This window comes from Podarcis filfolensis, assembly GCF_964270895.1.
Source record: "Podarcis filfolensis genome assembly, chromosome: 12".
In the NCBI taxonomy this organism is placed as follows: Eukaryota; Metazoa; Chordata; class Lepidosauria; order Squamata; family Lacertidae; genus Podarcis; species Podarcis filfolensis.
Genome location: NC_139614.1, coordinates 48,817,191 through 48,840,683, shown reverse-complemented (window position 1 = coordinate 48,840,683; position 23,493 = coordinate 48,817,191). Strand labels below are relative to the sequence as shown.

General features: G+C 45.2%; 1 protein-coding gene across 3 annotated transcripts in view; it reads right to left on the bottom strand.

The window, feature by feature from the left end:
- Positions 1-23,493, bottom strand: part of ACVR2B (activin A receptor type 2B) — a 138,515-nt gene that overhangs the window by 10,196 nt on the left and 104,826 nt on the right. For all 3 annotated transcript variants that reach the window (XR_014540487.1, XR_014540488.1, XM_083579835.1), the window contains exons 4-10: positions 22,917-23,068; positions 20,916-21,059; positions 14,034-14,177; positions 11,984-12,132; positions 6,732-6,846; positions 4,976-5,114; positions 2,375-2,505 (exon numbers count right to left, since the gene is read on the bottom strand). Coding sequence is in view for 1 of the 3 variants with exons in the window: in XM_083579835.1 (XP_083435961.1) it covers positions 2,375-2,505; positions 4,976-5,114; positions 6,732-6,846; positions 11,984-12,132; positions 14,034-14,177; positions 20,916-21,059; positions 22,917-23,068 (974 nt within the window). In the remaining 2 variants the exon portion in view is untranslated. The remainder of the gene's footprint in view (positions 1-2,374; positions 2,506-4,975; positions 5,115-6,731; positions 6,847-11,983; positions 12,133-14,033; positions 14,178-20,915; positions 21,060-22,916; positions 23,069-23,493) is intronic.

Here is a 23,493-nt window from a genome sequence, read left to right as displayed (position 1 = left end):
CAGCCTGGGAGTCATTTTGGACTCACAGCTGTCCATGGAGGCACAGGTCAAATCTGTGTCCAGGGCAGCTGTTTACCAGCTCCATCTGGTACGTAGGCTGAGACCCTATCTGCCTGCGGACTGTCTCGCCAGAGTGGTGCATGCTCTGGTTATCTCCTGCTTGGACTACTGCAATGCACTCTACGTGGAGCTACCTTTGAAGGTGACTTGGAAACTACAACTAATCCAGAATGCGGCAGCTAGACTGGTGACTGGGGGCGGCCGCCGAGACCTTATAACACCGGTCTTGAAAGACCTACATGGGCTCCCAGTACGTTTCCGAGCACAATTCAGAGTGTTGGTGCTGACCTTTAAAGCCCTAAACGGCCTCGGTCCAGTATACCTGAAGGAGCGTCTCCACCCCCATCATTCTGCCCGGACGCTGAGGTCCAGCGCCGAGGGCCTTCTGGCGGTTCCCTCATTGTGAGAAGCAAAGCTACAGGGAACCAGGCAGAGGGCCTTCTCGGTAGTGGTGCCCGCCCTGTGGAACGCCCTTCCAGCAGATGTCAAAGCGATAAACAACTACCTGACATTCAGAAGACATCTTAAGGCAGCCCTGTTCAGGGAAGTTTTTAACGTGTGATATTTTACTGTATTTTTGGTTTCTATGGAAGCCACCCAGAGTGGCTGGGGAAACCCAGCCAGATGGGCGGGGTACAAATAATAAATTATTATTATTATTATTATTATTATTATTATTATTATTATTATTATTATCACTGCTGACCCCGCCTGGTCGCTGCTAGGTGCTGCTTCCTCAAGCTGGGATAAAAACTGGCGCCGATTTCTTCATGTTTATGAAAGGCGAACCATATCACATTTATATATTTCAATTTACTCATTTTGGAACATTGATCACCCACTTAACTATTGAAGGAAAACCTCTAAGTGGTGTGCAATATGTAAAAGAACAATACAAAACTATTAAGAGTCAAAATTTGTGGAGTCCGGCTTCAACGATCGGATTCAGTGGTCATGAAAAGCCAGAATGATTAAAGGGATGTCTAAAAACAGACAAGAGGAGCGTCCTATGCAACAGAGAAAAAACAGCAGACACGGGCTTACTGCTTTAAGTGAGATCTAGGCCTTTGTGGCATGTTCTACAGATACAATTTTTTCAACCAACACAAACAATCTACCAGTCTGGGGAATTTATTTCATTAGTTTAGCTCTCTTTTATTTTTCTTATGTCTAAATGGATGCCAGAAGTGTTCTAAGGAACTGCATCCGTATATTAATTGGACCAAAACCCAGAAGTGGCTTATAAAACAACAGCAACAGCAGCAGCAACAATATAAAGCGGGTTTCCTGGGTCTACACAAAATCAACCCCTCAGAAAAACTCGTCACTTAGGCCAAGACCCAAAAAACTTTCTATGTAGACAGAGGCTTGAAAATGCTTCTCCCTGACCTGATTTTACATCTTTGTAAAATTGGACCTGATTTTACATCTCTGAATCCTCTGAATTTCTGTTTCATTCATTTTCATGGTGTTTCTTTCATATATGTGCTTTCCCTTGCTCTTATCTGTGTTTATTTCTATATTGCATTTTTTAAATGTTAAATGCTGTAAAGATGCTTTTAAACAGATAATAAAATACATAAAAGCTGAGGAGACACACACACACAGAGAGAGAGAGGTGTGTGTGTTTGTGTATAGACAAACAGGCCTGCCACCCACATCACATTACATCACAATCTGCTTTTTAAAGTCCCCTCGGATTAGAACATAAATGAACGAAGAAAGCTGATGTAAAAAGAAAACACGGATCCAAATCTCTGCACAGTGCTTGGAACTAGCTCAAGGTTCCTCAAATTCAAGCCACATTATAATTTGAAATAGGTTTTCTTCTTTTAAATCCAACTAGATTTATATTAATACTAAACGTAAAGGACCCCTGGATGGTTAAGTCCGGTGAAAGGCGACTATGGGGTTGCGGTGCTCATCTTGCTTTCAGGCCAAGGGAGCCGGCGTTTGTCCACAGACAGCTTTCCGGGTCATGTGACCAGCAGGACTAAACTGCTTCTGGCGCAATGGGACACCGTGATGGAAACCAGAGCGCACAGAAACGCCATTTACCTTCCCAACACAGTGGTACCTATTCATCTACTTGCCCTGGCGTGCTTTCGAACTGCTAGGTTGGCAGTACTAATACTACCACTACAGATAGTGGTAAATAAACCCCACCAAATCTAGAGGGTTTTGTCTTTTTTTAATGCTGCAAGTCAAAAACTTGTGATTGACTTGAATGGAGCTTCCTGCTCTCCAGCGCAGTGCTTTTTGTACCTAGTTCCTAGAGAAAGGATTTAAACAGTATTAATGAGAAAGGACATACAGGGTGTTTAAGCCAGTGATCCTTGAATGCAGGGCGCATCTTCTTGTGAACCACCACTTCCTGTAAGTCCTCGAGTGATGGATGCTGACCAATCTCCTCTTCGAAAGGCAGCATATACTCATCTACCGGACCTGAGTTTGAATAGGAAGGAGAACATCATTATGTGGCAGAGCTCCTTGGAAGAGACAGAAAGCTCTAATTCAGGGCGACCTATGGCTGTGTACACATTACCAGCTTAAAGAGAGCTGAGTTGTTCACTTTTTCTCAGTTTGGATCAAAGCTGGGTGGGGGGGGGGAGACCACATCAAAACATAATATTTCCTAAGAAGTAACAGGATAGATACAGGATGAATATGGATTATGGCTAACATCATGGAAGTGTAATGGATGAAAAATAAGCTGGAATATGTACACTGCCTAAGTCTCCACAGCAACACCAGAAAGTGGCAAAGATCACATTTCACACATACATGCAGCTCCCTCTATCAGAACTCTAGTTATCCAAGATCTGTTACCCAAATAATTATACCCAAACTTCAGTACATGAATGGCTGGCTCTGATCTCCAAACAGCCATTTAAGCTGGCTTGGTTTCCCCAAACCATAGTTTCAGTATCTACCATTTGTCTGGGCTTGGACAAGTAACTGCATTTAGCAGAAAACTAAAGCAAAAGTTTCCAATCTCATCTTTGTGACCCTGCTGAAAGAGAAGAGGGAAGTGTACAAGCCCAGGACTCACCCAGTCTCATTCCCATAGCACTAATTAGGAGCATTATATCTCAATGCAGGCACTAGCCCAAAGAGGTACCGTATTTTCTGCACCATAACACTCACTTTTTTCCTCCTAAAAAGGAAGGGGAAATGTCTGTGCGTGTTATGGAGGGAATGCCTACGGGTGGCATGCCTACGGATTTTCCTCCTCTAAAAACTACGTGTGTGTTATGGTCGGGTGCGTGTTATAGAGCGAAAAATACGGTACCTTCTTTCCTTTGGTACAGAACAGACTGTTCCCTTTATGTATTTAGATTCAGAGCTTATTTTTCAGTCATCTAGCACTCCAAGTGTCTTACAGTCAGTAATTAAGGCAAAGGTACAATACCACAAAAGACAATAAAACATATTGAAGGTTAAACCAACCGTTCAAAATAAATATGAAGGAAATAGGTCAATGAACTCAGAAGGCTCAAAAGGACCCAGTATGCCTGAACTAGTGCTTTCCAACTGATTAAAGAAATATTGTTAATAGTACACAATTTTTAGGTGACTGATCAATTAATCTATTCAGTTTGCATGTGAGTAATTCTGGCTTGAGTAAATTTAGTAGTATAGGACATGAAAACAGAGGAAGGAAGACCACAATGATAAAGCTTTTCACACGGGGTGGAAAACAGCACACACTGAAAATGCATGTATACTATCTGAACTGAAAGCCTAGAATTAAACAGATAAGGAGAAAACAGGCCGTTCTCTAAAAACAACAATTACTTATAATCTCTGGAGGTCCTTAAATTAAATCAAGAAAGTTCCTAAATGTTGCATATGCAGGCACAGAGCCCACATGTGTGACTGCACAGATAGCACGAAGAAAAATTACTTCTTATTTCGAGTTTCTAGTGGTCATTAAATTGACCTTTTGCAGCATGCAGTACAAAGTTTGCAACCCTTTTGACTACTTCTACATTTCTGGCTCTCAAGAAGAGTGCAATATTGTAAAATGTTATCTGCCATATTGTTGTGCATTCATATGGGAATTTTCTCCGTGATCTTAGGTATTATTATTATTATTATTATTATTATTGTTATTATTGTTATTATTATTATTTACTATTTCTTACTTTGCCAAACCTTTATTAGGCATTACAAGTATAGGCCATCATAAAACATCCACATATAAAATTTTAAAATATATACAACTGAAGAGCCTTGTAAAATATATAACAACAAGGATTTTCATTGGGATTTCTTCCCGCTAAATAGTGCCACTCACCACTCTAAGAGATGCTATTGACGAAAACTCAGCCACCCTTGTAGTTAGGTAAAGGTAAAGGGACCCCTGACCATTAGGTCCAGTCATGACCAACTCTGGGGTTGCGGCGCTCATCTCGCTTTATTGGCCATGAGGGAGCCATGTGGCCAGAATGACTAAGCCGCTTCTGGTGAACCAGAGCAGCGCACGGAAACGCCGTTTACCTTCCCGCCGGAGCGGTACCTATTTATCTACTTGCACTCTGATGTGCTTTCGAATTGCTAGGTTGGCAGGAGCAGGGACTGAGCAATGGGAGCTCACCCCGTCGCGGGGATTCGAACCGCCGACCTTCTGATCGGCAAGCCCTAGGCTCTGTGGTTTAACCCACAGCACCACCCACGTCCCTCCCTTGTAGTTACTTCTGGGTTAATGTCAGACAGATAGAATCTGAGATTTACTATTTCATAAAAGTTTATATACCACTTAATTGTTTGGGGGAAACCTTAAAAGCGGAGAGGTGACTAAGGGGGTCCCCACTCTGCTGGCAACATTCCAGCTGGGCAAAGGCATTCCCAGAATTTCCTGGAAACCAGAGACAGTGGGCGTAACTCCAAAGAGAGAGATTGTGATACTCACCATCAGCTGCTTTGCACCTAGAGACCAACTCCCACAAGACTAGCCCCATGGCGTACATGTCTATTCTGAGGAAGGCGTCTCTCTGGAAGTTTATTGCTCCCTCTAACACCTCGGGAGCCATGTATCTTCTTGTTCCCACCTGAGTCAGAAAGAGGAATCAGCCACTGAGACCAGTGTGGCAAATACAGAACCCCCATCCGTAAAACTGTGGGGATTTTTCTTCTTTCTTTAATTTATACCATACTTTTCCGTCTATAAGACGCTCCCTGTTTTGCAGGACTCAAATTTCAGAAAATGGGGGGAGATCACACAGGGTTGTTGAGCTTTTGGGAGGGGGGTGGGAATTGCTGTAAACCGCTCACCCGCATGCGCCACAAAATCCACCTTCTGCCTGTCCCCTCGCCGGCAGAAGCTGCCGATTGCCCGCCCAACTGCCGCAGCGTCAGCCAATCAACACCACCCACTGATGCAGCAAACCAATCACACACACAACCGCCGCTAAGGGACGCAGCAGCAACCAATCAAACGTCCACCCTATTCACTACCCATGTATAAGACGACACCAGTTTTTTTGCATGATTTTTCAAGCAAAAAATATAGTCTTATACACGGAAAAGTACGGTAGTCATCATTTGCAGAAGGAGGTGGAGAAGCAAGATTTTCCCATACCCTATGTAGGGCTTCCCTCCCCTTTTTGAGTGCCATTATGGTCATGAATCTGGTCATAAAGCATTCTCCACATTCAGCACTGCAGGAAATTCAGGGGGGGGGGGAATACTGTGTGGGATGTGTGTGTTTGTGTGTTTGTGGATGTATCAGTACAGAGCTGAATGGTGGGGCAGCGCTGTCTCCATCTGCACATCCCAAACAAAGAACTGTTGAATAGTCAAAGAGTATCCTGCAACATCGAATGTCAGCTTCTAGTTTGCTCAATTTGCTAGCTGTATTTTGACTGGGCTGATCGCTGGGACGAGCCACTGAGAGCTCTTAGCATCTGCAGCAGAATGAGGCAGAAAAGTGGACCGCACTACGCCAGCCAGTTTCAAATGTTTTGCTACATCAAAGAACGTGCCAGCAAAACAGCAAACAAACACGTCACAGAGAAAGGCCCCAGGGTAACCCACTCACTGCCATGCCTAGTATTCTCCTTGCAGGGAGCTGGATTCTTCAATGCAATATATAAACACACAAACACATCTTTTTGTGATTGTACTCACTGCTACTGAGTGCTATCACAACTATTTCCTTTGCGGATCATGGCAGTCGTTTGGTGTTGGCACCCATGGCACTTTTGTCAAGATGTGAGTACTGGCATCTATCTCTCTCTCTTTTGAGCAAAAACCTCTCCCCCCCCCCCATTCTACAGGTGAATAAATAATTTTTTAAAATAAAATAATTGGAAGCATTCAAAAAATGGAAGCGTCAGTGGTTGACTAAAGTGGCAAGAGGCCCATTCTGCCAATTCAGGACTTTAGCACCTGATTCTGCTCCAGACGTAGCCCAGGGACTCTGCTGGACAGCACAGATGGATTCTGTGAACAATGATGTGATCGCATGGAAATGTACTTTTCCCAACAGGCAAGCCATAGTAAAGGTGACGACTAAGTGCACCCATTTGTCTGACAATTACTACGTCTATGTCCCTCCCCCCAAATGGTGTAATTTCTTGTCCCGAGGAAATGCTGTTGTATGGACTGAGAAGTGTTGCTAAGGGAGGTAGCGTAAGCAGACGCTTTTGCCAAGCCGCAGGTGTTACCTGTCCGTGGGTGTCTCCTGGAGGTTTCCCAGGTTCAAACCGTACAGCCAACCCGAAGTCTGCTAGCACGGCTGTCAAGTCATTTTTCAGCAATACGTTTTTGCTCTTGAAGTCCCTGCAAAAGGGGGGGGGGGACAGAGGAGGGAATGAAGGTCACAGATACCATCGCTCTGAAATAGGCAGTTCCAGGTGAAATATTGACTCGTCCATAGCCTATGCGAGTTCTGCTATGGATGTAAGCATGAGAAGTGGGTTTGATCTTGTTTTTCATGAACGGAAAGACCAGCAAGTAAAATAAGGCCAACCTGGAGACCAGCTCATCCTACACCACCACCAGGCGGCTGCCTAGTTGGTACATGGCCTTTTCGGTGGTGGCTCCCTGGAGGTGGAATGCCCTGTCTCGGAGTTGCATCCATCTCCATCATCAAGCTTCAGGAGGAATTTGAAATCATTCCTGTTTATCCAAGGATTTGGTGACTGAATAATTATGTTCCAGGCAAACATAAGATTGTTGGATGGAAGAGTGTCTTTAACTGCTATAAGACTAACTGGTTTTAGATGTTTTTAATTGTAACTTTAAAAAAAAAAATCTGTTTTGGAACGTTTGCTTTGTTTTTGTATTATATGATACATCTGTTTGCCGCTCTGGGCTCTTTTAGGAGGAAAGGAGGGATGGAAATTCAATAAATAAAATAAAATAAAAAAATAAGCTTCTGAAACCCATTGCTGTTTTTATGTCATCTAGACTCCTCAGCCAGGCCTTTTCTGGAAAGCGGAGTTAGGTTCTGGAACCGTAGCTGCTGCCCTGGCTCCCTCACTTTTTGTCCTTACCTACCCTGTAAGTTCAAAAGCCCTGGCTATTAAGTCATTCCTGAACTTTCTAACATTTCCAGCGTGGGTTAAGAAGAAAAAGGGATGTGGGTGAATATAATTAAATTACAGACCTTAGGCAGCAGATGGCAAGCCCATGTGTGTTTGGCATTATAATTCGCCTGCCATCAATTCAATTCACTGTGGTAACCCTGCCGGCCGGACCGCGGGACAACAGCGAGGCCCAGCGACATAATTAATGAGGGCAGAGACAATTGTTTTCTGAAATCTCCTGTCAGAATATGTTACGGAGAGAGACACCGCAGCAGAGAGAGGAGGAGAGTTCAGTGAGTTCCCAGGATACAGAATGCCCCGCAGGGGAACGGCATCCTCTTGCGATTCTCTATTCTTCTGAGAGAAAGGTCTTCCTCACATCCTAAACATTGGAGGTATGATACAACAGGCACCACAGATTCCAGTGGCCCAGATGGAGGAAAAAGAGGTGGCTGAACCGCTGCTGAGAGCTGAAATTGGTGAGCAATATTTTGACAGAATGTTATTTATTCTACAGGGGCCGCCAATGTGTTGTCTTCTGCATCAACAGCGTGGTCAAGAAAGATGGGTACAGTAGTACCTTGGGTTACATACGCTTCAGGTTACATACGCTTCAGGTTACAGACTCCGCTAACACAGAAATAGTGCTTCAGGTTAAGAACTTTGCTTCAGGATGAGAACAGAAATCGTGCTCTGGCAGCATGGCGGCAGCAGCAGGCCCCATTAGCTAAAGTGGTGCTTCAGGTTAAGAACAGTTTCTGGTTAAGAACGGACCTCCGGAACGAATTAAGTACTTAACCCGAGGTACCACTGTATTGTGGTCGAACAACATCGGGAGATTGTGGTTTTTTAAAAAATTATTATTATTATCATCATCATCATCATCATCATCATCATCATCATCTTGGGGCTGTTCACAACATAAAATGAATGGGCCTAATTTAGTCATGTGCATTCATTTCAACAGGTCTCCCCTGAGTGAAGCTTCAGCTGAATGTCTCCCCTATTTTAAGAAACTAAAACGGATGAAACTTCAGGAGCGAAAGAGCCACTAACAATGACAATCAATGCTTCTCTTTTATTTGTTTAGGATTAAACAAAACAACTTTTGTTTAATACTAGGACAAAATGCCCATGTAACCTTCATGAGGGGCGACCAGTGCGTTGCCGTCTCAGAAATCCTCCAGCTTCTCTGGCCGGATTTGACAAAGGAAAATGCAATGATCTCAGTGGCTGAACACATGCAGAATGGCTCCAGCTTCGATACCTAGCAAGCAGAACAGGGAAACCCTGGAGAACTGCTGCTGAGGTACATGGACCAATGGCCTGGCTTTGTCTATAACAACTTCCTGTGTTCCTAGAGCTGCCCTTGAGGCACGTGAGCATCAACGCAATGTGTGAAAGGCTATGAACAAGGTAAGAGTTAATTGCACGGCAGAATAAGACACCTGGCCTAGCCAGATGGGTCTGCTAGAATTTGCCCGGCACCCGTCTCCCAAAGATATCATGTCCCAATGAACTTTTAAAGCGATTGCTAATTGTGAATGGAAGCCGCTTGCTTTTGTTTAGGGGCAATAACAGAAAGCGGCGGCGGAGGTGGGAGAACTTTAGCAGAAGGAAGAAAGGATGCCCCAGTAAAGATTCAAAGAGGGGGCAGTTGCTTATGAAAATGGAAACTTCCTCCTGCACAGCAGGGGGTTGGACTAGATGACTCTGGGATTCCCCCCCCCCCCAAACACTATAATTCTATGAAATCAGATTCTGTTCTCTTGCCAACAATTTAAGTGTGTGCAATAACGTGCCGTCAGGGGGCAGTGCAGCACTTAGAAAGCTAGGACAATAGTTTCCAGACTTTCTCCCTTCAATCCTTTCTGCGTGGACATTATCCCTATGTATCTGCCATGAAAACACTGCCATGCTGCAGAGAATTCTAGGCATGCATGCACCCCAAATGTGCACACACAACGCCACCAACCATATCAACTGACAGGGCACCCTAGAGAGCCCCCCAACACCCCCTTTGCACAGGGAGGCTGTACAGAAGCCATCGTCCACAGAGCTCCTCTGGCATTGCAGGTACCCTAACAGAGGAACCTCTGAGAAGCTTCCACACAGTCTGAAAGCCTCTGAGCTGAGGCCATGCCAAACGGTGCTGGCGCTGATGTGGATTTTCAGAGGGGGAGCCGTGTCAAGGCTGCTGCAGTGGCCCTGAAAGGAAGACTTGAGGTTCCTGAATGTTATTGCAGCATAAGCTTCTGTGGTCCAGATTCTACATGATCTGCGGGGAACCCCTGGAAACTGAATGTGTCCCCTCCACACCCCATTATCCGGCCCTCAAAACTCTCCCCCCAGGCCACCCTCCTCACTGGCCCAACTTGGCACCCCAAGTATCTTTGCCTGGCTGGATTGGCCCTTGAGCTCTGACAATGCCTCTGGGAGGAAGATAGAGGGGGCACGTAGGAACTAGACCGTTGACCAGAGCTAAAATTTGCTGTTTTGCCTACTTTTGCCTATAGCCCTGCCCAGGGCTGAGGTGTGGCCCTCGGAAGCTTGCCCAGAAGGTAATTTGGCCCTTGGAGTGAAAAAGATCCCCCATCCCTGACCGTTAACAGCTGGTGAAGTAGATTCTTGGGCGCAAAAACTCTTATGCCTTAGCCTGGGGCCATCCAGTGTCGTTGGGCTAAGGCATAAGAGTTTTTGCGCCCAAGAATCTACTTCACCAGCTGTTAACGGTGCTCAGCTCAGCAGTGTGTGTGTCAGGAGTTCAGCCTACACCCGAGTAGGACCCTGGCAGCGACACATGCCTGACAGGCATTTTATTTCCCTCCTGGGTGCTCGTTCAGGAGCTTCAAAAGCTTTCTTCAGCCTGAACATCACAGCGACCAATGCCAACCAACACCGGCACACTTAGGGATCCGCAGAGTATGCACAGTTTCGTAACAGACCTCAGCAACTCAGCATTTTGGCTAATCTACTTTATTTACATATAAACACACACGGAGCACTGCAACATGGCTCCCTCTCTCTCTAGCATAAGACAGCAAAGAGAAAAAGAACAAAGGACAATAGTCCCACTTCACGGAACACAGTAACACAAGCATACTGTTTCTGTCACTTCCCACTCTGTGGAGTCAAAACACATACCGTCATGTGAAAGACAACAATCCTATGACTGCAGTCACGGAGCAGGAATTCTAACAGTGGTGTGTGTGTGTGTGTGTGTGTGTGTGTGTGTGCGTGTGTGTTGTGACCATCTCTCTGCCTAACTCATAGGGCTGTTGTGAGGATAAGATGTGATACCTCCATGTTATCCTGAGCTCCTTGCAGGAAGGAGATGCAACACAACCAGTGAGCAAATGCACATTTTGAATCCTTGCTGTACACCCGTACCATTCCCCTCTCTCTCGTCCGCTATGCCTACGGCTTTCTTTCATTGTGCTTGGATAGCACACCTATCTGGGTTTACACTTATGTAAGTAAAATGAGGCTGCCCTGGTCACACACCGAGAGTTGTGTCTCTTTTCTTTGTGCTGGAGGTCACAGGCCTTGCTGGATAGAAGTGCTTCTTTCTATTCCTTCTTCCTTCGTGCCTCCCCAACACACACAACTCTCTCTCCCTCTCCTTCTCTGCTTCAGAACTGAGAGCGGCTCCTTCCCACACAAACAAGTTAATAGGACTTGAGCGAAACGTCTTCATTGACCTGACAATGTATTATGAGGGCACGCTCCTTATATAAAGCACCGCATAACACTGTCCTGGTGCCTGAGGTTAATAACGACAGCAACCAAAACAGGCTCCACGTTTTGCTAAGAGACAGAAACTTGTTCGAAGTAGGGGAAAGAACTTGAACCAGGGTCTTCTTGAATCCAGAGACAACTCTCTATTCACCGGCACTACAATGACTCATTTATTCCCTCTGCGGCTTTAAACTGGCAGGCGGCGGGGAGGGTTGCATTTGTTAGATGGCAACCCATTCTCTTCCCATTGCTCTCCCTCTCCCAGAACGTCTTCCATCACTGCAGTTCATGAAACGGGCACAAAGCTATACCTACCATTGCTTGGTCCCGAGGAGCATAACCTGGTAGGCAAATTTGTATAAACCAGCCTTTCCCAACCTGGTGCCCTCCAGCAAAATAAAAATAAAGATGGGGAGGTGTTAAAAATGGTACAGCCATGTTGGTTGAGACTGATGGGAGCTGTATTAAAAACCAGCAAGGGGGCATGAGATTGAGGAAGAAGGCTCGCCTTCAGACTGGTGTTCTACTGCAGGTGAGGTGGTTGTTGAACACAGCTGAAACAGGGGACCTTCTGCATGCAAAGTACACACCCTTGGATTTGTGGCACAATTGCCTACATTAAAAAAAACACAACAAAAACCCTCATGTACCTGTGTGCTATAGCAGGTTTATGTCCTTCTCCTTTACACCAAGGGACATCTTCGTGCAGGTACGAGAGTCCGCGAGCCATGGTTTCTGCTATATGGCAGAGTTCGTTCCAGCTGACAATGTTCCCTTTCAGGTAGTCGGTCAAAGAGCCCTGGAAGAATCAGAACATGATGTGTAGCAAGGATTCTCTTCCTCACCTCCACCCTGGCAGCTCAAAGTCCCTTATTGCAGCTAGACAGTTATGAGGGGCGTTCAGTTCATAATATTTATTTATTTAGACAATTTGCCATTATTCAGAGACAATGGAGTGTCCCTCCGGGAGTCTGGAGAATCACAGCGTCTGCTGTGGCTGCAGAAACCGGTAACTGCTACTTCCCATGTGGTGTTGTTGTTGTTGTTGTTTTGCTGCGTTATCAGCATCAAAGTGACCTCTCTGGGGTGCAAGTCTGGGCAGGATGTATGGAGGTCCTGAGCTGCCCAGGTGACAAGACCTCCTACTTGGCCTCTTAAAAAAATGTATAATATTGCTTAGCTACAATAGTCACTACAGTAGTTTGCAAGAATACAATACCGAACAAAAAGTCAAAACTATAAAATCAAATGCCAGCTGGAATAAAAAAAAGGTCTTTATTAGGTGCTGGAAATTCAGTAGGGAAGAGGGCTGTCTGATGGCCGTGCATTCAAGCCATGGGGAGCCACTAACAAGAACCCTTAACTTGGCCCAGTAGCCTACGGTCAGCTCATGCAGACTTCTGGGCACTGGAGTTGTGTGCTGGCAATAGTCTATCACCATCAATGGTCTAGTCACAGCCGCTTTGCACCAACTGGAACCTCTGGGCCAGGCTCAGGGGAAGCTCCAAAGAGGCTGCATTTCAATCATAGGCATAATCCTGACAACATAAAGCGCTTTAAGGCTGCAATCCAGTGTACATTTACCTAGGGGTTGTCCCACTGAACACAGTGGGAGTTACACCTGAGTAAAACAGGTATATGATAATGAGTTGCAAGTAGTATTCCTTTCAACAGGAGAGCTAAAGATAGGCTTCAGTTTCCCCTCTGGAATAAAAGGGAGTTTAAAGCTGCTTAACTTTTGGCTGCATGGCACCAAATTGTCTGAAGAGCCCCTATTGATTTCCAGCTTCTGCGGAAAGAACTCCGCAAGTTTCTCGAACCTTAGGTCGCACCCTGAGCAGAAAAATCCTCTCTTTTTTTCTCTAAAAGCAGAGGTATGTTTTCATTTTGGGCAGTGGACATAAGAAACCCACAAAAAAAAATACCCTCTGGGCTAAGCAGCCTCAACTGTGGCAAAATGGCAGAACCTGATGACGTTTGTATAAGAACGGCAAGGCAGCCCCACTGTGGTTCCCACGTGCGATGTTGTGGCCAATGTGTACATACCAGCTTCCGGCCGTACAGAGAAGCAGCCACACCCCTGGTCCCATAAACTAATTTCCAGTGCCACCTACCCTACCCTATAAAAAGCATTAATCAGAATGGGGGGGGGGGTTGCATGACCCACCAAGGAACATAGTAATGCACTGAAATTCAAAACAGTAACCCTCAATTTCACATTTATTCAAAGTGCAATTAAAACTATTTAGTTTAATTAATTCTACAAAAGTGATGAACCTAAATCCGGTGACACCAGATTTTCAAAGTCTGGTGGCTGTTTGCACCTCCAGCAGTCCCCATTCTGCCCCCTTGCTTCTTAATTCCCCTCTAGGTAATCCCACCCTCTCTCAGGAGGTGGAAGCACTGATAAAGAGGGTCTTTGAATGAATTGGTGAATAAAGGAAGTAGGATCTGACACTAAACTCCTTCCCCACTGTTTATCCCATCTCTTTCCCTTCTCTTAGTTTTGCCCTGCTTCTGGGAGGGTGAGTGGGCTTTTAAAACCTGCCTCATCTCTTGGCTTCCCCTACAAGGGGAGACAGGTGTGTGTGTGTGTGTGTGTGTGTGTGTGTGTGTGTGTGTGTGGAGTTGCTTCCCCTTCAGTTTGCTTCAGGTCTTCCTGCAGCTATCGAGATGACAACACAGTCACACATCTGTTACCTTGTCATGGTAAGCTGTGATTAGCCACAGCTCTGCCTCCAAGTTTGTTCCCCGCTTCTCTGCCGCGATGAACTGCAAAAGGTTTTCGTGCTTCATGCCTGGGGTGTTGAAAATCTCCCTCTCACTCTGCCAGGATTGTTTATCCTGTAGGTAGGGCAGGGGGAAAGAAAGATAAATGCTTGGGGAGGGGTGCCGTATGGAATGGGGAATTCTATAAAAATGTGCATTCGTGAAGCTACGCGGCTGCAAATGTCGTACAAAAATCCTGGAATTAAAAGTTCAGTAGGGTGCTGAGAAATCCCTGTTAAGAGATTCTTGGTGCTTGGCACAGAACTCTAGGAGCGTTTGCACAAGGGCTCTTAAGAAGTGGCTTGTTCAGTGGTTGATTTCAACAACAAAGTATGATCCATACACCCCTCAGCCAAACATGTGATTGCACCCGTGCATATTCACCTATGAATATCGAAGCGTTCTGGACATGTTGCCAGTCTTTGTCAACAGCACTGGAACTAAACGGAGAGTCTGACCTAGTATATGGCAGCTTAATGCTTTGCAACGGGAAGAGACTTATATTGCTTTCTTGCGGGTAGGATAATCTCCCCAGGAGAAGAATTTTAAAACTTGTTTGTTGCCACACTATTCCAATTCAGTTGCTTCTCCATGTCTCCATTTAAGCTTGATGGGCATAACTTTCTAGTGTCGACCTTAACTGATGCTTCCCCCTTTGCAGTTTTTTTGAACAATGCAACTAAAATTACTTTGGTACAAAAAAGTAAGAGAGGGGAAACTGCACATGTGTTTGCACATAACACAAAGCCATGGTTTGTTTTACATGCAAATGAATAAGCTGTGACTCCTGTCTCCAAAGCTTGTCTTATTTTCCAGCTGCTCTTAGAGCCTTCTGCCTCTGTGGCCTTGCAAGTATCTGGGATGGGGTGACCAAACAACCCATGGTTAAGAAAGGTTGCTGGGTTCAGACATAACCAGAGTTAAAAGTTAAACAAGCCATCGTTCATGAGCCAACAACAAACCTTGACTTCAGATTGTGGTTTGTTGATAGAAAAGAAACCATGATTAGGCTGTAGGGGTCGGTTCAGATAGCCAAACAAAGCTTGACTTTGGTTGACCACACCACAACTTATGTGCAAACCATGCCATTGTACATCACCTAGAATACCTTCTTTGGCAAAACGCACACACAAGTTCTATTAAATAATGCAACTATTCCTACAAAACTCCAGCTGGAGAAATTTTGCAGTTTCACTTAACTAGGAAACATAAGAGTTTTAAAATGAAAGTTCTGTTATCCGACATTTCCCACCTATCCGTTGTGTCAAAAAGAAAGGAAGAGAACCAAGGAACTGTCAAATAAAGCTTAGCTAAAGGTTTTCAAAAGCTACACAGAAAAGAACAAGGACTAGATAGACATTAACCAGATTTAAACCTTTTGTGTGTAATCTTAACAGTTACAGCTTTCTAATCTGGATTAGGGCAGGATATCCAACTAGTTAGTCAGAGCTGGCTTGGAACAGATGACATTAAAATCTTCTTTAAATCCACGATGGCAAACAAATTGTGGAGGATTAAAAAGAATAAGGGACAGTGTTTAAAGATTTCTCAGACTATAGCTAAACTACAGACTTAAGAACTGGTTCAACAATCATTCCCTCAGTCATGGGGATCCTTAGGAATTTTACTTCTGTGGGGAAAGAGAAGTAGGGTTCACTGGTAGAGAATTCTCAGCATCTTCATCCTGCTTTCAAAATTATTTGGGGAACATCACAGGGGATTAAACTGGTGGAACAGAAAGTATAGACAGGCCTGCAGCCAACTTGCAGGTGTATATATGCTTCTCTGTTCCATAATTCTAGACACGAGAACTCTGAAAGCACAGCTGAAAATTGTGCACCAAGGCAACAAGCAGGCATCTAAAACCTGTATAAAGGTAAAGCGACCCCTGACCATTAAGTCCAGTCACGGACAACTCGGGTTGCGGCGCTCATCTCGCTTTACTGGCTGAGGGAGCTGGCGTTTGTCCGCAGACAGCTTCCGGGTCATGTGGCCAGCATGACTAAGCAGCTTCTGGCGAACCAGAGCATGGAAACGCCGTTTATGTTCCCACCGGAGCGGTACCTATTTATCTACTTGCACTTTGACATGCTTTCGAACTGCTAGGTTGGCAGAAACTGGGACCGAGCAACGGGAGCTCACCCCGTTGCGGGGATCCGAACTGCCAACCTTCTGATCGGCAAGCCCTAGTCTCTGTGGTTTAGACCACAGCGCCACCCATAACCTGTATGCAGACCCATAAATCCCCTTCCACACCTCTCTCCTCATTAATCTGGTGTCACCCTCCAATCAGCGATGGGCAAACAATGTATTGATTTCTTCGACATCACCCAAACTGGCAATGGTGCACATGATCAAATTCTGGCTTAGGAGTGTTTCCAATGCTGCGTAAACAGAGTTCCACCTGTGCAACAGGATTTTCTCTGATTCTCTCCACCTGCCCCCACCAAATCCACTCTGGGCATTTCCCCAAACTTCTGGATGAGACTTTGAGGGGCTACAGGAGGAGGTTCTGTTGCACAAGCAGAAGTTTGTTGCATGAGCAGAACGTAGCTTTGCTTGCAACTCTTTAAAGATTTGGATGCCCACAAACTGTGGGCATCCTTTGCACAAGTGAGGAAACAAACTAATAAGCCACAGCTAACCAGTGTTTCCTGTGACATTCAACCTTGGAACTATGGCTAATGGCTTCTAAGCAAGCCAGGATTTGTAAGATTACTCTAAACTGTCTCGTTCGGAAGCTGTGAATCGGAGTTTCCTGATTCACACATCGCCAAGCTAAGGCCGACTGCAGTTTTCTGACTTATGAAGGAGGAGCAAAATGGCACCAACGTCTAAGCACCAAGTATTTTCTCTACAGTGCCAACGTGGCACACTGTTCTGTTCTGTTTCCAGAACAGAAAAGAAGTGCGGACATTTCAGAGGCGTGCCAGTTTAGAAAAAAAAACAAAAAGAAACAACCAAGAAAACATGGTTAATTATGCAGAAGGTAAGTGCTGTTCTTAGATAAATGAGTCACTGGTTTTCTAGGTACAAACAGCAATTTAAAATAGGCTATTTGCTTTCAGCCCTGGGCAAAAGCTTTAATACACAAAGTGGGTGTGGGGGTGTTTGTGGGGGTGGAATGCCTAGAGGTCTCCCAAAGTTTTTTTTTTAAAAAACAGAGCCAACTCTGATAATCACAAAACACTTGATTGGCTCAGATTTATAATGGAACCACAGTGGAGATGATACACCGCTTTTGCAATTAACCATTGAGCAGGTGGCTTTTTAAAAGGTAATGGCAAGCACAGAAGGTTCCCACCCAGCCTGCGATCGCTCTTCGCATGGGCAGAAAATCCCCCGTTGGCATGAATGCAAGTAGCAAGCATTGGTGTGTGTGTGTGTGTGTGTGTGTGTGTGTGTGTGTTTCCTGCAAAGCTTCCATGGCACACCACCTCACCAGCCAGGGTCTCTATCTGAACTGGGGGAAGAGGGGAGGGCAGCTGCTATTTAATTCTGAAAACCCCATTCACGCAACTGCTTATTGAAAGCATGGAGCCTTGTCTAGTTTGGCTCTGCCACGAGATCTGTTCCGAGGTCTTTTGGGTGCTGCAGAGCAAGGTTCTTTCATATCACTACCGAAACAAAAATATGTAACATCTGAACTCAAGTGAAAGTGCCCTGCAGATGTCAATGTGTGGTTATCAGCCCAGCTCAGAAACAGCAAGTGCTGCAGGAGGTGGAGGTTGCTAAGGAGAGAAACGAGGTGGAAGCCCTTGAACTTTTGTGTCCAGCGAGGGTGCCAAATGCCGCCCCCTTTCTCGCAGCAGATAGCCAAGCTGAAGGCCCAAGAATTCAAGGACTTCTACATTTGCTTATGGGGTAGACCTCCCAGCTCCAAGGGGACCCCGTCTTCTATGCACCTTAGCCATTTTCTTACTGATTTAAATCTATGTAGATCAAGGAGCCGGGACGTGGATGGTGCTGTGGGTTAAACTACAGAGCCTAGGACTTGCCGATCAGAAGCACTTCAAAGTGCAAGTAGATAAATAGGTACCGCTCGGGTGGGAAGGGGAACGGCGTTTCTGTGTGCTGCTCTGGTTCTGCCAAAAGCGGCTTAGTCATCCTGGCCACATGACCTGGAAGCTGTACGCCGGCTCCCTCAGCCAATAAAGCGAGATGAGCGCCGCACTCCCAGAGTCGGTCACGACTGGACCTAACGGTCAGGGGTCCCTTTACCTTTACTTAGATCAAGGAGGGTGGCATTTAATAGACACTGCATTACGTAGCAACAGAGAATCCTGCCACAGTCACTGAGTTTTACCCAAATCAGACCCTTATATAATAACAAAATAAACTGGCAACTTGCTGCTGGCACCAGCCAGATCCGTATAGTTTCCACACCTGCGTGCTGGTCAGTCTCCACATTTTCTCACAAAGTGTTCTGTGTGCAGCCAGCCTGCATGTAAGAGACCATGTAAGAGACCTGTGGTCTGGTCTCACTCACCAATCCACCCACATAACTTAGCAAAAAGAACACTAGATGTTGGGAAGGGGAGAGCGTTCCCCACTGTAGTCCTTCGCTCAGGTGCTCCATGGTGTCTCCGCAGATTTGTGGTTGAAGACGGGAGACGACACATCCAATGCATTATATTGTTCCTATTGATTTTTAATTGCATCTTTTATTGCATCTTTTATTTCTTGTATTGCATTTTACTGCGCTGGAATTTGAATGGTACGAAACACAATACATAAGAAATAAAAGAAGCAATAAAAATACAATTTAAAACCATACAGCATCTAGCTGCAATACAGGCGGAAAAACCATCAAATGGTTCACTAAGACTCTCAGTGATTTTCAAGCGGCCCAAAGGGCGAAAGTTCAGGAACCACTGACATCATGGGGATTTCATATCCCAATATCTTTTTAATGTGACTTTTAATTCTCCACCAGCCCACAGTGGTTTTATATTCTGTCTCTCAATTATAATTGCTCGTGGCAGCGTACAATGCAAAATAAACCAAGAGTACATTGGGGACAACCATACCAGAGTGTTGTGCTGATAGCACCAAGGTTGCAAGTTTTATCTCTGTATGGGATAGCTGAATATTCCTGAAATTGCAGGGGGTTGGAATGGGTGATCTTCAGGGTCCCTTCTAACTCCAGTGACCCTATGATTTATGGTCTGTGATCTATGGTCTACATCAAGAAACAAAGAAGCAGCAAACCAACCCAAAGGAGAAGGAATACGAGACTAGCAGAAACTCTGGGCCTCCATATGGTGTTGAACTACAACTCCCATCATGCCCTGGCCATTGGGCCATGTGGCTGCAGCTGATGGGAGTTGAAGAAAAATAGCATCTGGGGAGCCACATGTTTCCAAACACTTGGCTTGAAGTTTGAAACAGCAAAAAGGAACCTTCTACCATATGTGGTGGACATGCCCCGAAATTGGGAAATTTTAGAGCATCATCCATGAAGAAATAAAGAAAATACTAAGAATATCATATAGTAAAAGGCCAGAGGCATTCATTTTAGGAATTTTAACTGATGATATTCCAAAAGATAAAACTAAATTTTTCTTATACGCGACGTCTGCAGCAAGAATCCTGGTGGCTAAGTATTGGAAAGGGAATCAGTTACCCACTAGGGGAGAATGGCTATGTAAACTTTCAGAATATTTAGAATTAGCCAAATTGACAGATATAATAAGACAAAAACCAAAAAAATGAAGTGAAAAAGGAATGGGAGTGCCTAAATGAATCTCTTAAAAGCCAAGGTTCGAGGACAGAAATCTGGCTGAGTCTGGAATAACCTTGTGAAGTGAAAGGATAAGAAAGAGGGATTTATATCTAGATGCTAGGATAGAGATGATAAAGAAAACAGGAAACCAGGAAGATACAATGAGAGGTAAAGGAGGTGCTGTGGGATATTTGTTTTTCTTTTTAGTCAATATTTGTTTTTCTTTTTAGTGTTTATATTATTAACTTGTAAGATATGTGTCAGGGAACTGCCATCGGAGCTAGAGGCGGAGGCAAGGCTCCACAGCGATGCTGGAGAAGGGCCCAGCAGGGGGAGAGGCAGCTCTTTGGCTGGGGAAGGAAATCAGCGTAACACCAGGGATAAAGGGGGGCCGATGGGGGAAGCGGAGAGGGGGCTCCAGGACTCCTCGCAGGAGACCAGCGAGGAGAGCACGGGTCCTCCGCTGCCCACACCCACCCTGCGTAGAAGACTTCCGCGCAGGGAGAGTAGGCGGCGACTTGGCGTCAAAGAACTTCTTTGCTGGAAGAGGTTCAAGAAACGCCCACTGGCGGATTCTGCTAGCGACTGAAACAGCCACGAAGTGAAGGGCTGTCCAGACAGAAAAGGTTTAACCAGGCAACCTAGCCAGGAGTGGCGGCAACTTACGCACGAGCAACCCCTATAACCATTACAATATGGATTTGGGTTTTTTGTATGCTTGTTTTTGTGTTTTGTGTATTGTTATTTTTATATATTTTTCGTGTTGTTGTTGTTGTGTGAAAAATACTAAAAAAATGTACTTTTTTTTTTTTTTACAAAAAAAGAAAGAAGAAGAAACAGCCCATACGGTGTCCAGGTGCGCCAGTATTTCTGACCCTACAAATGGTCTCTCAATTAAAAATGGGGCTCCGGTTAAAAATCAGTTACCAACAAGAGGCGGGCAAGAAAAGGTTCCTGCATTGCAGGGGGGTGACCCTTGTGGTCCCTTCCAACTCTACAATCCAGTGATAATATATTTGGACTCCCTGCTCCAAGCAACTGCTGGGAAGCAAGTAATTCTGAATGGCAGGTACAGTCCTAGCACTCACCTGTATGGGGAAGATTTTGACTGCCACGTATTCATTCATCAGCTGAGCTTTCCAGACGCAGCCGAAGCGGCCCCTAGCCTTGATCTCCAACAGCTGCAAGGGTTTAAGTCCAACCAACGGAGAAGGGGGTGGCAGACCCGGGTCCTGCAAACAAGGTGTGGGGGATGAGATAGAGAGACAAGTTGGAAGTTGGGGACATTTTTGCTTCAGGTACGACCAAATGTGGGTGTGAGCTCTATCGTGCCTCTTCCCTAACCCAGGCTGGCTGAGGTATAGAACGAAGTAATGAACTAATGCTGGCTTGGCAGATGCCTCCCCCAGGATAAAATAAGAGGATTCCCAAGGACCCTACAGGCAGTCTTTTCATTTCAAACCAGGAGAAGAATCTCTTAGGTCTCCCTAAGGTAAAATGAGGCTGCATTTTAAATTGTATTTTAACCAGTATTTTAAATTGGTTCTCTCGCCCCCCCCCCCACTTATGTTTTTATTGTAATTTTACTGGTGTTAGCTGCCCTGAGCACAGCTCTGGCTGGGGAGGGCGGGGTATTATTATTATTATTATTATTATTATTATTATTGTTATTCCAGCCTGGGCCTGGTGACATAAATGTAGGCAAGGGATTCTCCTATTCCCAGGAAGCTTACTCAGGACTTACTCAGAGGTAAATAGCGTGTGTAAGGAATTGCATCAAGTAAAACAGAAGTAGTGGCCCACTTTCTCAAGGAGGGGAGCAGGTAAAGTGGACCACCACTTCTGTTTTACTCGATGCCATTCGTTACATTCGCTATTTACCTCGAAGGTCATTTCGCACGTTATGTAGGAGCAAACCCAGGTTGTTGCCGCTGCGGGTACATTGAGTGGAGGAGCTGCAGCCAATCTCAGCCCCATGGTGAATGTACACATGAGACATACTTGAAGATATCTGATTGTTGCATGCCTACGCTGAACACGTGGTTGTTTTAAAAAGCTAAAAATGTAATTTGCCCAAGTCTCCAAACTGTAAGGGCTCTACGAATACACAGTCTGACCTTGGTAAGTTTTATCACAATGCAATTGAAAAGGACTAATATGCCTTAACGCTTAAATGTATCCATCTGTACATTTTCAATGCTAAGGAATGGCACTGACTTGTTTCTCAAACCTCAAAAGTCTGATTCAGTAAAGAAAACAATGAAAAAAAGTAAAAGAAATATTTCCACCACCCCCTTCCAGCGTTTCAGTTGACTGGCTTTAGCGTCGTGCATTATCCTAACTAAAAGTGTTAATTCAACAGGAAAATTAGGCCAATGCAAACTCAAGCAACTTTTCACCCAACAGTCACAGAACTTTTAAAAAGTAATATTCTGTACGAATTATTCAAGGTTGTTTTGTGGTGACTGTGGCATTTTTTCTTGGCTATACCTAAACCGCCCTGCCTTCCCCAATTACGTCTGAAACAGAATACAGGGAGCCATTTTGTTTTGTTTTGTTTTTCTAAACAAACAACAACACAGAACAAACTGGGTGGAAATGTCCGTTCAATCCACCATCCAGCCAAGTAGTAGCCAGTTAAGACACCTCTGGGAAGCCCACAAACAGTGCTCAAAGGGACATTTTCCGTCTCTTGTTTCTCCCCAGCATCTGGTCCTCAGGAGGTAAACAGCCTGTATTCATGGGACTGCACTAAGTTAAAGGCGCTCTGCAGCGTACTTATTGCACGGTCAAAACATTGCTGCGCAAGCAGAAAGGCAAGTACATTGCTAAAGGTACTTACGCAACAGGTTGCACAACAGCAACCAGCTGTTGCACGCGGGGAAAAGAAAACCACGTGGCTGAAGACTGTCACGCCACAGATTCCACAGCAAGAACCGGCTACTGCGCGAGGAGAATCAGCTGCTTCTCCCCCTGTTTATCTGCTCAGCTCTCCCTTTCTAAATCCCGTTCGCAGAAGCAGTTTCTGCAAATGCTTAGCCGCCTGAAACCACCCTTAGTTTCCCAGGTGTCCCTTGCTTCTTGCCTACCTCACTGATGTCGACGTGCCCGTAGGGGGGCTTGCGGTGACGATACATCCAGAAGGCAAGGAGAATGGCGATGGAGAGGGCAATGATGGGGAGCAGAGAGTAAACCAGGATGTTGAGCAGCGAGAGGCTTGGCGGCGGAGGCTCATAGACCACTGAAGGAAGAGGAGGGAAGAAACAGTAAGGATCTCAGACAGGGTAAGAATTGTCTTGTCGCTTAAGACGAAATGACCGTTCGCTCCAGCATCCCAAGGCAGAATTCCATCACCCTGGTTGGATTTTGGTTCTTAATTTATTTTAATTTGTTTATGGCATTTATACGCCCAAAACAACCCTGTGAGGTTGGCCAGGCTGAGAGACAGTTGGCTGCCTCCACGGTCACATATGGCAGAGTGGGGATTTGAGTTTATACAGAATGTAATAGGCCATTAATATCTGCATGCATTAATAGGATAATAACACTCTATCAATTTATATAAGACTGTATGGGAGTTTATTACATTGCATTTTTGTTTATGCACTTCTTTCTTCTCTGTTTTCCCTCACTCCCTCCCCACACCCCGTTCTGCCCTCACAGGGG